Source organism: Cnephaeus nilssonii, assembly GCF_951640355.1.
Source record: "Cnephaeus nilssonii genome assembly, chromosome: 5".
Taxonomy (NCBI): domain Eukaryota; kingdom Metazoa; phylum Chordata; class Mammalia; order Chiroptera; family Vespertilionidae; genus Cnephaeus; species Cnephaeus nilssonii.
Genome location: NC_137076.1, coordinates 35,694,095 through 35,709,550, shown reverse-complemented (window position 1 = coordinate 35,709,550; position 15,456 = coordinate 35,694,095). Strand labels below are relative to the sequence as shown.

General features: G+C 45.0%; 1 protein-coding gene across 1 annotated transcript; it reads right to left on the bottom strand.

The window, feature by feature from the left end:
* Positions 1-13,397: 13,397 nt before the first annotated feature.
* Positions 13,398-14,578, bottom strand: LOC307099764 (cytochrome c oxidase subunit NDUFA4-like). Its single transcript, XM_079771683.1, has one exon. It carries the CDS (start codon positions 13,865-13,867, stop codon positions 13,619-13,621), a length of 249 nt encoding a protein of 82 aa, XP_079627809.1. The 5' UTR covers positions 13,868-14,578; the 3' UTR covers positions 13,398-13,618.
* Between the last annotated feature and the right edge of the window lie 878 nt (positions 14,579-15,456).

Sequence of the window (15,456 nt, the reverse complement as noted above, 5' to 3'; positions counted from 1 at the left end):
GCTCACAGGTGTGGAGTGCTTTACTGCACTATCGAATTTACCCATGGCAGCCACCACCCCTCCTGGACCCAATTATTAACCACCAAGTGGCACTACTGTCCCTATTATGGGGTTGCTTTAACAATGCATGGACTTTAAAAACAGAAGCAAAACAAAACATTTCTAACCACCTACAGCATATAGCTTTTCTAAGTCCAGATTATATTGCTACTGCCAAGTTCAAGTTAATATGTATAAGGCAGCAATTCTCAAGTTTCCTGGTCTTAGGACTCCTTTATACTCTTAAAAATTGAGGGCTATAAAGAGTTTTTGTTTATGTGGCTTATATCTAAGAACATTTTGCTGTATTAGAAAGCAAAACTGAGAAATGTGTTTTTTAAATATAGTTTTATTGATTTCAGAGAGGAAAGGAGAGGGAGAGATAGAAACATCAATGATGAGAGAGAATCATCAATTGGCGGCCTCCTACACAGCCCACACTAGGGATCGAGCCTGCAACCTGAGCATGTGCCCTGACCAGGAATCGAACCGTGACCTCCTGGTTCATAGGTCGACACTCAACCACTGAGCCACTCCAGCTGGGTGAGAAATGTTTAACATCTTAATTAATTTAATTCCAAATAACATATTAACATCTGCCTTTGGACTTGATCTGTTTGTTGTTTTGATTGAAATATATGAAGAAAATACATAATCACACAGCAAAATAGTGGGAAAAGTGTTTGTTATTTAAAAAGCCTTTTCAGACCATTCCAGATACTAGTTTTTAATATCCAAAACTCAACACATGGTAGTTTCTTAAAGATTAGTTGCCATGAAGAACTGAAGCCATATCGATGAAATTTTCAGACCCCATTATATTAAAACTCACTGGTCTATTTAATGCTTTGAATTGATTTGTTACCCCTGCATGGTTTTGTAATTTCCTGCATTGGTCTTTTGGAAAATATTGGTTCAGAGATTTATGCAGAGCTTCCAAATGTTAACATACTTCACTATATAGTATCAAAGTCCTACTGGCTATCCCTAAGTACTGAGAAGGTCTCAGGCTCACGGTGGTAGATACAAGTTAATTGGCAACAAATACCATTAGTTTTTTCCTTGAAGTCACAGACTCACATGTTGTTGTTGTTTTAGAAAATGTATTCCAGCCGAAACCGGTTTGGCTCAGTGGATAGAGCGTTGGCCTGCGGACTGAAGGGTCCCAGGTTCGATTCCGGTCAAGGGCATGTACCTTGGTTGCGTGCACATCCCCAGTAGGGGGTGTGCAAGAGGCAGCTGGTTGATGTTTCTAACTCTCTATCCCTCTCTCTTCCTCACTGTAATAAATCAATAAAATATATTTAAAAAAGAAAAAAAAAGAAAATGTATTCCAGTTCTCCAGATATGAATAACCATAGTTTGTCTGTCATTCTTTGAAGCAAAAAATGGTTCTCTCTTGGAGAAAAGAAAAGTGTCCAGCCTTGGCCAAGTCGCTCAGTTGGTTAGAGCATCATCCCAATAGACAAGGTTGCAGGTTCAATCCCCAGTCAGGGCACATACAAGAATCAACCAATGAGTGCATAAATAACTGGAACAATAAACCGACATTTCTTTCTCTCTCTCTCTCTCTCTCTCTCTCTCTCTCTCTCTCTCTCTCTCTCTCACAAATCAATAAAATTTTTTAAAAATATTCTTATTATTAATTTTTCAATCATAGAACTCCAGGCTGAATATCATTAGACAAACACACACACAATTAATTTCTGGAATAGTCTCCCATACTCTGTCTCAAAATTTGGCCAACTTATGCCTCAGGGAATTTTCCAGTTCAACCCCATACCCCAACGTGAGATAAATAGAAACAGTGAAGTCTTCTGGTTTTAGCCACAGTCCCAAGGTGCTATTACAGATAGATCTGTTGGAGGTCACTGCTGCTGAGCTAGAACAAGAGTACGATTGCTGCACATACAGTTCTGGGTGTGGTTAAAACGTGGATTTGTATGCCTCCTGGCCTGCAGGCTTTGTTCTTTTGTTTCTTTCTGCAGGGCTTCTCTTACACACTTCAATAAAAATATATCTTCTATTCAGAATCACACTGGAAAGCAGGTGGTTTGAATGAGTAGTCCTGTTACATAATAAGTTACTGAGTCTACAATGGAGAAACCTGAACTCTGGGGCTACAACTCAAAATAAGTATTACTTCGGGGTAAATAAACAAATTACTTGGCTGGCTGTGAAATGCTTAATTCTTTTGAAAATCATAATTACAACATGGAATTTTAAAAAAAACTATTTGCTTTTTTCCAAATATTATTTCAAATATGTATTTTACAGACAAGGGTCAATATGGGTCATAAATATTCTATAGAAGAATGCATTTTTATAGACATTGGAAATAATTTTAATAAGAGGAAACACTCATATTTATCTAGATGTAGCTATGTTACACAGGAAGATTTCAGCATCCACAGTGCAAAGACAAAATGTGGCTTTTCTTGCCACACAAAATATTGACAATCTCCCCTGTAGCCTACTCTTAATTTATTAGTGGGATGCCAAATAGACAGCATACTGACCTCTATGGCTCCATTGGACAGGCAGGGCTCAAGCATCAGAATGAATTCAACTTATAAACAAATTAATTGGCCTTGACCCCCACCAAAGCCAAAGTCCAGCCAGAGGCCCATTAGAGATAAATACAAAAAGTGTCACTTTTACAAGGTTGTGCCACTTAACACTATTAAACCTAATCAACCCAAATTAAAGCTAAGTACACACCCATCACTAGTTCTGTCCTCACCCTATCCCATTGTTATGAAGGCTCCATGTTATAGCTCCAGTTCATCATGGAGAAAGAGGAACGTCCAAGTTCTCATGGGCCATCCTAAATCCTCTGTCCAAACCTGTTTCTACCCTGGCCTCCCACCTCCCACTCTGAGACAAGTCAATTTTACTAAAGAGGCAGGGCTTCTGTCATCGCCTCGTGGAAATAAGTTGTAAATAACACCAGAGAAAGGTCATTCCATGAGCAGCATTTAGCGTTCAGCCAAAGGGATGAGACCCTCCTCACCACAGCCCCTCCCAATCACAATGAATTTCATACTGCCCTCTACCCCTATAAAGTGCTCCCATCTAAAAGCTCCCAACGACAGCACACAGTGCTGATGTTACATTACTTGAAGAGAAAGAGAGGAAGATGATATAAGTATATAGTTTCAATAGACCCCCCCCCCCCCCCCCCATGCACAATCAAACTAGGTTAAAAGCCTGGAGAATGCTAAAAGCAGTAACAAGTACAGGAGGCTGCAGAGCAGAGAGTTCGGGTGCGCCCTTCCTTTGCAGTCAGCAAATGCTGGAAGTAACAGGAGATGTGACTGCACTTGAGCATTGGGGCAACATGGACCTTTGCTTTACGCTGTATTCCAAGACAATAACCTGCTGCTGCTGAAGTAGAACACCATGGTCCCGGCAGCAGGCAGCGACTCAGTGTGGAGCAGCAGCACCCAATGCTCCAAGCCCAGGATACCAGAGGCCGGTCCCCGGGAGCTCCTCCGAGCACTTCCGGGTGGAGGTTGGGTGGCGTCATCTAACAATTGTTTTGAAGTGGCCAGTTCAGTTCACAACCCAATCATAAATGCTTTACCTCAAGACAGCCATTGTACGCCATATGGAACACGTGCATCCATTTCACCACATGGCACACTAAAAAGATATGTCCTCAAGGGTCAAGATTTAATGCAATTCATCACTTTTACTGTTTCCCAAAGGGCATTCTTAAGGGAAACTGGCAATTTTTTTTTTAATTGAAAGCACATAGAGAACGCCATGTCTACTGATACAGTTGGATGCCACAGCCTTGATTTGTGCTAAGGCACCAGTAGTTTTAACCAGCACGGCTTCTGCACCAGAAGTGCCAACTCAACTCAGTTTATTCCAGAATAAACCATGAAATTAAAAAGTTTTTCTGCACTGACTACTTTGGCCTTTACTTGTGTTTGCTGCCAAGCATGCACTAAAAAGCTATTCTTTGATGATTGGTTTGGCTCTGATACAAAATGGCTGATCCAGCCATAACTACAAATTCTTCCATTTGTAAGGCAAAAATACTCTTCTGCTTTTTTTTTTTTTTTTACTTCACCTGAGGATATGTGAATTGATTAATTTAGACAGAGAAAGAAGAAACATCGACAGGAGAGATGAACTTCAATCGGTTGCCTCCTGTACAGGCCCCGACCAGGGATCGAACCCACAACCTAGGTATATGCCCTGACCAGGAATCGAACCTGCAACCAGTCACACTGGCGACAGCTGACTTTATCTTTTCTCCCAGTCTCAGGGGTCTCCAGGAATGGTCAGCCGCTCCAAACTCCATTCCTTGTCCCCGAAAGTGAGGTTCCTGCTCCGCAGTCAATGAAAGGGATTTCACAAAAGGACAGCCATTGGATGATGACAACTTCCGGGCACCAGCGCCCTCTCCCACTTCTAAAGGACACTGCTGCCCTAACCGGTTTGGCTCAGTGGATAGAGCATTGGCCTTCGAAGTGAAAGGTCCCAGGTTCGATTCCGGTCAAGGGCATGTACTTTGATTGCAGGCACAGCCCCAGCAGGGGGTGTGCAGGAGGCAGCTGATCGATGTTTCTCTCTCATCGATGTTTCTGACTCTCCCTCTCCCTTCCTCTCTGTAAAAAATCAATAAAACATATTTTAAAAAAATAAATAAAGGACACTGATGCCTGCTGGCGTGGCTCAGTGGTTGAGCGTGGACCTATGAACCAGGAGGTCAAGGTTTGTTCCTGGTCAGGACACATGCCCAGGTTTCGGGCTCAATCCCCAGTAGGGGGACTGCAGGAGGAAGCTGATGGATTATTCTCTCTCATGAGGGATGTTTCTATCTCTCTCTCTATCCCTCTCCTTTCCTGTCTGAAATCAATAAAAATAAAAGACACTGCTGACCAGGCTCACCTTCACATCCCCTGGGTTCTCCCACATCTTATTCTGTTTTAAGGACCAATCATGCTTATCAAACACATTTGCAAGGCAGTCTCAGCTTTCACTCTTCTGGTTCATTAAATAACACGTGTTTTCTTAATAGTGAAAACCCAAGGCAAAATCAGGCACCTCGTAACTCCTGGGAGTTGAAAAGCACCTGCCTTCCTGAACTCTCACCAACTTCCACAGGAACCCTGAAGCTGGGATCCTTACTCCATTTCACAGGATGAAGTGGCCCGCCCTAAATCCGCAAGACACTAATTACCAAGAGAGGAGGGGAGGAAACCAGTTTCATTGAGTTTCAAACCCTCCTTCCGCCACGCCCTCTCTTCTCCTCCAGAGAAGAGATGTGATCAGGTACTTAGGAGGACAAAGAGGAAACACTCTGTAGGTTGCGCAGGGGGCATCTTCCTCCCGGCTTCAGGGGGGGATCTGCCTGGAGGGCTCAAGGCCAGGCGCGCACTCCCTTGCTTGTGTGAACCTGTGTCCACTACCATGCCAAACCTCAAGTTTCTCCATCCTTGGAAAAGGGCCAATGATAGGACCACCCAATTAGATTGTGGAAAGAATTTAGCAGCTCTTCTCAAAGGGTGATCCGAAAGAATCCCGAGCGCTAAGAGGAAGCTAAGAGTCTCCGAAGGAGGTCTGGCTCACCTGCCCGGGAGAGGCACCCAAGAAGCCTCGGAGACTAGAGCCCCACGCCGGTCTCGGGCCGATTTCAGCCAGGTTCAGGTTCCCGGTGGAAAGGTGGGATCCCACCCTCCGGGGAGATGACCGATAAACCGATTTTATGAGAACAGCCGCGCCCCCGCCCCTATTCCCTGAAGAGAGGATTGTGGGGAGGGGGGGGGGGGGGGGGACGGGGACAAGGGGCGCCCTTCCCCAAAGTGGAAGGGACAGGGTGTCGCGCCCTTCAGACCCCTGCAGAGCCCGGGCGCGCCCCCCAACCCGAGCGCTGACCTCCCTCCCAGCTCCGCGGCGACGACTGGGGACCCGCGCTCACCCCCGGGAGCGCACAGTTACACCGATCCGGACAGCCGGGCTAGGGGACCCTCGCGACGTCGGCCTTCGCTCCCCAGGCTGGCCACCAGGGGGACCACCGGCCGCCTCCGCACTGACCTTGGGACGAAGTAGCCCAGACTTGCGGCGCCGCGGAGCCAGCACGTGGCAAGGAGCCGAAGCGCAGCGAGCAGAAACCCTAGCCGGAGCCAGGCGCGCGGCACCTTTATCCTCGCGGCGCCCAGACCCGGCCCCCCTCCTCCCCCCACCCGCGGATTGGTGTCACCCTTTGTCGGCGCCAGGTCACCTGTGGGTGGGGCTTGGGGAAGGGGGAGCGCGCGGGTGGAGACCGCAACCCTCTCCCTGCGGGTCCCCACGGACTCCTGGCCGCGCGCGCACTCCTCACTCCGACTTTCGTCTGGGACCCACCTGGTGGAGAATGCGGGGACCGCGCGCAGCGACTCCCGCAGCGGCGCTGCCAGCCTGCCCATCTCCGCGTGGGCACCGTCGGGGGGAGGGGGGGCAGCTTCCAAAAGGCCTTCCCCTAAACGAAAACCGGCCCCTCCCTCCCCACCCACCCCAACCCGCTCAGGATGGCTTTGGTGGCTCCGCAGTGGACGGGAAAGAATGAGACGCAGAAGAGAATGCTGGAAAAATTGAGGGGAAAGCCTGAGACGGGAGTGAGGAGATAGGGCATGGGGAGACCTTGAGCGAGTCACTTCACCTTAGTTTCCCACGTAGGAGAAACAGCTGTCAAAATGACCTCCAAAGCCAGGGACCTGCATCACCTGGGAGCTTGTTAGAAATGCCAATATGAGGCCCCACCCCAGACCTGGGAGTCAGAATCTCCCCGGGCAAGGCCCAGCGCCGTGTTTGAACAAGACCTACCGGTGGTGCGGATAGCTCTGAAGTTTGAGAAGCCTGAGTTAAGACACTGGCTCTCAGACCTCGCTTCATTTTAGTATCACCAGGGAGTCTTTGAACCGCACAATGCCCAGGCTGCACTCAGAACTAATAAATCAGAATCTCATTGAGGGGGTGGGGACGGGAGAGAGTAGAAGTATAGGATATATATATTTTTTGAAATCTTAATTACAGACTTGTAGCCTCATAGAGATTATTTTTTTAATTACTTTATTGATTAAGGTATCACATATTTGTCCTCATCCCCCCCATTCCCATCCCAAACCCCTTCCCACACATGCCCCGACCCCCCTGTTGTCCGTGATCACTGGTTAGGCTCATATGCAAGCACACAAGTCCTTTGGTTGATCTATCTCCCTTATCCCCACCCTCCCCTACCTTCCCTCTGAGGTCTGACAGTCTGATCGGTGCTGTTCTTGTTCATCAGTCTATGTTGTTCATCATTTCCCCTAGATGAGTGAGCTCATGTGATACTAGAAATACACTTATAAGAACCAAAAATGAGACAAGCAATAATGGTTATGCTGAGAGGCAAATGAATCAGTCTATAGTGAGTTTCTTTCTGAGCCAACAGTTCTTTTGAGTCCCAATTTCTATGTCAAACAGTTCCTTATGTGTACATGTCAGCAATGATATTTCAGTTCTGGATGGTGGCCAAATGGTGGTAATGCAGGTCCGACCCTCTCTGGTTTGGTCCTGAGCAACCTGCAGTGATGCACACCTGCTGACTGCTAGTATGGCAAGGCATCGTCAGCGTCTTCCATCTCTGGACTGTTTCTCTTCTGACGTCATGGCTGGAGCACTCCTGTCAATTCCTCTCTGTTGCAGGAATCCACATGGTCTCAGAGTTGTTTTCTGAAAATATACAAACATATTCTCGACCAAAAGTTAATAAAGGAATCTTTTCTATAAATTTGACTTGCAAACCTTTTTCATTTTTTGCCCAAACGATTTTCCTTTTGCTTGTTTTGACATCATGTAACCTCATAGAGATTATTAAGGCCACTTAGACCCACTTCACAGTGGAGCAGGCACCCCAGCCAGAGCCATGAAGATATTTGGTCAAGGCCAAGGGGACCAGAATGCTGACCCAGGTACTGGGTCCCTGCCCTTTCTAATACACACCATGTCATAGAGAGTACTTTTTGTTTTCTTCAGACTTTGTGGTGGGGTCGGAGATGACACTGAACTTACTCCGAGTGGGGTTGCAGGCAGGGATTTTGCAAGTGGAACAACCCACTGATATTGCTCCTGGTCTGGTTGATTGGGGGGGGGGGGGGTGGGAAGGGGAGAAACTGGGCTTCAACATTGATTCCTGAGGACAGGGCAAGGAGGAGGGTTGATTTCCAGGGGACTGAAAGGTGGGTGGTTTCTAGCTACCTAGCATCTATTTCTTCTCTTCCCCATGGATATAGTCTGACATGAATACCATTAGCCTTCTGCCTGGCCCAGCCAAGGGCAGACACTTCCTCCAGACTTGACTCCTGATTGGAATGACAGGGAACCTAAAGACAGCAGGTGCTGTCCCTACCAGCAGAGGCCCTCCAGGGTCAGTCCTGCCCTTGGCCACTGCCTTGGGTTCCTGCCCCTTTCCAGGCTGGTTCTCCAGCCTTGCCAACCAGTGTGTCCCTTCCTCATATCCTTTGGCTTAAGTCAGCAAAGTGGGTTTCTGTTTAGTGATAATATTCAGACTTTCCCTGCATTGTCAGGATTGAGATTTTGGCTCTGTGGGAGCACTGGTCCTTGATTCTGCTCGACTACACCAACGGTGGGAGCACAGGTCTTCGGACGCCAGGTATTAGATGGAGAAGACACGAGAAGTCATAGGCATATATAGGAGAGACTTTATTGTAGACCAAGTAGCCATTGCTACTATAGGAACCATCAGACAAAGTAGTTCTTCAAAGTGACCCCGCCCACCTGGCTGGTCAGTGGCAACTTATATACACGCTCAAGCAAAAGAGACCTTGTGCCAATTCCTGACGCTCATGCTACATTAACATAAATAGGTTACATCCTTGCCTGCACACATGCATATGGCAAATTGGCCTTGATCATCTAGTGTACTCTGATTAGGGTTCCCACAGGCTCTCAGATCACACACCCAAATGATAAATAAAATAAGTATCCTCCAGGCCATCTTATATAATAAAACCCTAATATGCAAATCGACCGAATGGTGAAATAACTGGGTTGCTATGACATGCACTGACCACCAAGGGACAGATGCTCAACACAGGAGCTGCCCTCTGGTGGTCAGTATGCTCCCACAGGGGGAATGCCGCAGCTCAGCCAGAAGCCTGGCAGGAAGACATCCCTGGAGGGGTCCCAGACTACAAAAGGGCACAGGCTGGGCTGAGGGATCCCCACCCACAAGTATACGAATGTTGTGCACCCGGCCTCTAGTATTAATATAAATAAATAACAGAAGGAAGGAAGTGTGTCATAAGTAAAAGAACAGTGTGTGTTAAAGAACAGTGTCGTAGGTGCAAGAACAGTGTGTCATAGGTTAAAGAAAGTGTGTGCTACTGAGTCAGCTATGACTTCTAGTGACACTGTGAACTAGTGATGTCTACAATGTCCTGTCCTCATTAGCCCTGCTCAGCAACTGTAGACTCATGCCTATAGCTTCTTTTATGGAGTCAATCCACCTCATACTTAGGCTTGTAATTTTCCTTACATTCTCTCCTTAGTCTCAAATGCATAAAAGAAACTGCAAACTGTTATTCTCAGAAGCATTTTTATGTCTATTGATATCTTGCTTCCAGGCATATCTTCAGTTTGACTCAGATAAAGTTTTATAAAACTTCTCTACAGGCTTGGACATTCTTAGGTCAACAGTTGAAAGCAGTGCTGGTAACACTGAAAAAAAAATCACCCGACATGTTCTGTAATTCATAACCTCTTGCTAGAAAGAAATTAATATCCTATATAATAAAAGACTAATATGCAAATCAACTAAATGGTTGAATGACCGGTCGCTATGACATGTAGTGACCACCAGGGGGCAGACACTCAATGCAAGAGCTGCCCCCTAGTGGTCAGTGCGCTCCCACAGGGGGAGCGCTACTCAGCCAGAAGCTGGGCTCACAGCTGGCCAGCACAGCAATGGTGGCGGGAGCCTCTCCCACCTCTGGGGCAGTAGTAAGGATGTCTGACTAACGGCGTAGGCCCACTCCCTGCAATGGACCTACACCATCAGTCACACATCCCCCAAGGGCTCCCAGACTGTGAGAGGGCGCAGGCTGGGCTGAGGGACCCCCCTTCCTGAGTGCACAAAGTTTGTGCACCAGGCCTCTAGTTTCTGAAATAAATGCTTAAGAAATTCTTTAAGACTTGCTCTGACAAGCTAGCTACCCACCTCCACCCACCTCCCATTCACTGTTTGCTGACAGTCAGGAGGGTAGTGACGTTGAACCAGACTTTTTCTTTAAGCATCTTGCCTAACAATTGTTATCAAAGCCAGTGGTTCTCAAACTTTAGCATGTGAGAGAATCACCTGGGGAGCCTGTTAAATCACATAATTCTGGTCCCCACCCCAGAGTGCCTGATTCAGTAGATACAATGTGGGTTCTGAGAAGGTATTTCTAGCAAGCACCCAGGGGAGGGTCATGCTACTGGCCCAGTGACCACACTTTGAGGACTGCTGCTCTAAAAATTAATTCACTTTTCGGAGAAACCAAGATGGTGGCATAGGTAAACACCTAAACTGCTGCCTCGCACAACAATTTCAAAACTACAACTAAAAGACAAAATGTCTATCACCCAGAACCATGGGAAAACTGGCTGAGTGGAAGTTCTACAACTAGAAGGAAAGAGAAAAGAGCATTGAGACGTGCACAAGCGCTGAAAAGCTGAGGTACGAAGGCACGTGAATCGGGCTGGTGGCGGGCGACTGGATAAGCTGCTTTTTTTCAACCCAAAGAGAAACAAGCTCCCGATTACTCTGAACCCCAGTTTCTGGAGAGACACTGGAGACCCAAACTCCTACGGGGAGAAGCTGGACTGTCTGCCATCGGGTCGGAAAGTGAGGGTGACTTTCTTGCAGAGGTGCACCCAGCAATCATTATTTACTGCGCTGGGGTGCGGGACACGGGGACTTGGAACCGCGGAAACGCAGAGACAGCTGACTGGCAGCCATTGCTGTTTGCCACGCCCTAGCCTAGTGACTCCCTGAGACCCTGCCCTGCACAATCTACAAACCCACCCAAGCAGCTTTTGCATAGAAATGGCCTGCCCTATCAAAGCTTAACCTAACAAACTGCAGCTCTGGTCAGACAGCTCCAAAACCTCCAAATCCCAAGCAAAGAGGAGAAAACTGTAGTTCTCGCTGTAGCTCCTGCTGGGTGGCCTCAGACAGTAGCTGACCTGCACCCCATTGGAGATCCAGAAGCTAATGTATCTAGTGGTCTGTGTGAGACGACACCAGATTTCAACTACTCACATTCATAAGTGACACATTCAAGAGGCAGACTCAGTGAGCACCAAAGCCCCACTGAAACAAGTCCTGCCCCATAAGCGTGTCTCCAGCACAGCAATTCTTCCATTATAGACATAGCGGGTCCTCACAGCCAATTGGCCTGGAGGTCAATTCCTCCCAGTGACACCAACAACAAACAAGACTTAACTACAATAAGGCTATACACACAGTCCACAAAGGGGTGCACCAAGAGTGTCCACCTCAGGTAACTGGGAGGCCAACCCATTGGGCCATATAGGACACCTAACACACAAAGCCACCCTACCAACTCAGGCAAGCAGCGAAAATGAGGAGACAAAGAAACAGATCACAAATGAAAGAAATTGAGGAAAACAAAGACTGGATATAGAGTTCAAAACCACGGTTATAAGGTTTTTCAAGAATTTCATGGAAAAGGCCAATAAATTTAATGAGACCCTCAAGGATATGAAAAAGGACCAACTTGAAATTAAACATACACTGACTGAAATAAAAATAATTATACAGAGACCCAACAGCGACTAGAGGAACGCAAGAATCAAGTCAAAGATTTGAAATACAAAGAAGCAAAAATCACTCAACCAGGAAAGCAAAAAGATAAAAGAATCCAAAAACATGAAGATAGTGTAAGAAGCTTCTGGGACAACTTCAAGTGTACCAACATCAGAATTATGGGGGTGCCAGAAGAAGAGAGAGAGCAAGATACTGAAAACCTATTTGAAGAAATAATTTGACAACTTCCCCCACCTGGTGAAAGAAATAGACTTACAAGTCCAGGAACACAGAGAACCCCAAACAAAAGGAATCCAAAGAGGACCACACCAAGACACATCATAATTGAAATGCCAAGGGCAAAAGACAAAGAGAGAATATTAAAAGCAGCAAGAGAAAAACAGTTAATTACCTACAAGGGAGCACCCATATGATTGTCAGCTGATTTCTCAACAGAAACTATGCAAGCCAGACGGCAGTGGCAAGAAATATTCAAAGTGATGACTAGCAAGAACCTACAACTGCCGAAACCGGTTTGGCTCAGTGGATAGAGCGTCGGCCTGCAGACTCAAGGGTCCCAGGTTCGATTCCGGTCAAGGGCATGTACCTTGCTTGCAGGCACATCCCCAGTAGGGGCTGTGCAAGAGGCAGCTGATCAATGTTTCTTTCTCATCAATGTTTCTAACTCTCTATCCCTCTCTCTTCCTCTCTGTAAAAAATCAATAAAATATATTTTTTAAAAAAAGAACCTACAACCAAGATTACTCTACCCAGCAAAGCTATCATTCAGAATTGAAGGTCAGATAAAGAGCTTCACAGATAAGAAAAAGCTATAGGAGTTCATCACCACCAAACCAGTATTATATGAAATGCTGAAAGGTATTCTTTAAGAAGAGGAAGAAGAAGAAAAAAAGTAAAGATAAAAATTATGAACAACAAATACATATCTATCAACAAGTGAATCTAAAAATCAAGTGAATTAAAAATCTGAGGAACAGAATAAACTGGTGAATATAATAGAATCAGGGGCATAGAATGGGAGTGGATTGATAATTCTCAGGGGGGAAAGGGTGTGGGGGGTACGTGAAGAGACTGGACAAAAATCATACACCTATGCATGAGGACAGTGCGGGGGAGGTAAGGGCAGAGGGTGGGGTGGGAACCGGGTGGAGGGGAGGTATGGGGGGAAAAAGGAGAAACAATTGTAGTAATCTGAACAATAAAGATTTATTAAATTAAAAAAAATTAATTCACTTTTCCAATTTCTTATTTGACAATGTTTCCCCTGTAATGTTAGCATATCAAATAGGCCTAATTAGCTTAATTCCCTTATTTTCTAAAGAGAGAGTTCCTTTGAAATGTTTCAGAGATCCTTCTGAAAATATCAAAGTTATTTTCAAGTTAAGAAAAAGAGAATTTAATTTTGAATTTTGGGAAAGTTTATCAAACACATCAAAAGCTTTCAAACACTCGGTCAAATAAATACAATCCTAGGTCACTATGAACTAATACTTATTTATTTAATCATGGTGACAAAGACTTTGCAGGCAAATACAGAAAATTAAATGGTTGTAAGCAAAATTTAGCTCTTTTATTTTTTTTAATTATTTTTTTCAAGTGTCAAATATTTATTGATCAGTGTAAACCCCAACACAATACACCAACATGATTTCGTGCATTTGGAGGGGAAATATTTCCTGGTTAAGTGGAAAATTGTGCGGATGGCTTCTGGAAGACCTTCATTTTAAGCAGCTTTATAGTGAAACATTTTATTTAGGAGTCTGGACCTTCTTTCTTCAGTTTGCTGTAATCTACATTCACTGAGTAGAACTTGTATTGGTCATTGGGACCCAGATTGTTCCAGGGCTCTGGGTTATTCTTTCTGTCCCAACAGACATCTGGATTGAACAATACCAGCCGTGTGACATACAGCTCTGCTCCAGCACCCCCATCTCCGATAAATACGAAGAGGGGGATCAATCTGGGATGCTTCTTGGCCTGTTTGAGGATCTGGTGGAGCATGGTTGTGGCAGAGGGCACGGAAGCAGGGAAAAACAAAAACGCAGCGCCGAAAAATTCAGCTCTTTTAATATTAAGACTTGGTTTACCTAAACAGTCAAAGACCTGATGACACAGGATAGGAAATAATTTTAATAAAACACAGAATCTTTGTTTTCCCTTTAGAATTCCTTAAGGGCATACCAATAGTACAGAAAAACTTTGCCCTTTTAACAGAGAAAGAACCAAACTTTAATTTTGCATCAGCTAACTTTGGATATTTAATTTACTTAATTAAATTCTTTTTAATGATATTTAGCTTGACCACACAAAATTTCTTTCTCAAGATTCCTTTCCCACAAACGTCTACAACATTGCTTGTCCCTTTTAGTTTGTCTTTTTATTCATTCAGAAATAACCACCTTGTTTTATGAGAAACTATTTTCTTTTAATTCCCTCAAAAATACATTTCCATACCTTGTACCTTTTTTGTTTGTTTTGTTTTGTTAATTCTCAGCCAAGGATATTTTTCCATTGATTTTTAAAGAGAGTGAAAGGGAGAGGAAGAGATTGAGAGAGAAACTTTCATGTGAGAGAGACATTTGAATTGGGCATTAATTAGAATTCTTAACCCTTAGAAACCTAAATTTCTAATGACAACTAAAGAGTAAGCGATTACCATTTTTTAGAGTAAAACAATTTATGAATACTTTCCTAACTTCTAGAAACATAGGTGTTTTTTGTTGATTTTTTTACTGGAAAATTTATTTCATAATTTTTAGAAATATATGCTTCCTCAACTGTTGCAGAAGACCAAAGAAAACCAAGGATGCTTCAAAGAAGAGAAGGGACACTGTTTAATACACCGGCAGACTCAGGGAACAGACTTCCAAATCTGAGTGAAGGAACATGCATGGGGCTTTCCTTTATATCTCCCTGTGGTCTTTGTCCCACAAATATGGATTATGCTTCTGGTCCTTTTCGCGGGCCTTGCAAGAAGGCCCCCAGGTGCTGGGGGTCTCCAGGCCACATCTGATGGTCTGGCCTGGCACCATTGTTAATAACCCTCCCTCTGGGGCAGTGCACTGTTCACAGTAACAGGTTCTGCAAGACCAGTATCTGGAAAGGAGGCAGTGACTTAATTATAGGTTATCAAGAATGTACACTGAGCTTGCTGGCATGGATTCAGATCACTAGCCTCCAAATATCAGGGTTAAATTGGAATTAGCCATTTTTAGCCTTCTCATTCAAAGCTCAAAACTGTTGTGGAGTGAATGCGAGTAAACGACCACTGGAGTCCAGACCAAATTAAAATTTAGGGAGCCTTTAATAACTAGCTGGCTGACTGCTCTCTCTCCACGCAGCGAGCCCAGAGAGCAGCCCCAACCCTTTGTGTCCGACCGTATTTAAACCCATTCACTACATCCTGTTTTTGCAGAGCAAACAATTTAAAACAAAGCAGTTTTTCTTAAGTAATGTCAGCATGTAATTTACAGGGTCCTGGCGCCTGGTGGAGTAAGTAACTGCATCCCATTATCAGGAAAGTTGACAGTGATCTATCTTGTAAGGTTTACTGGCATCCTGTTCTCAAGAAAACTGACAATAATTTATCC

Excerpts from the sequence above, each read along its gene's own strand:
- LOC307099764 (XM_079771683.1), bottom strand. The coding sequence starts at position 13,867 with ATGCTCCACCAGATCCTCAAACAGGCCAAGAAGCATCCCAGATTGATC.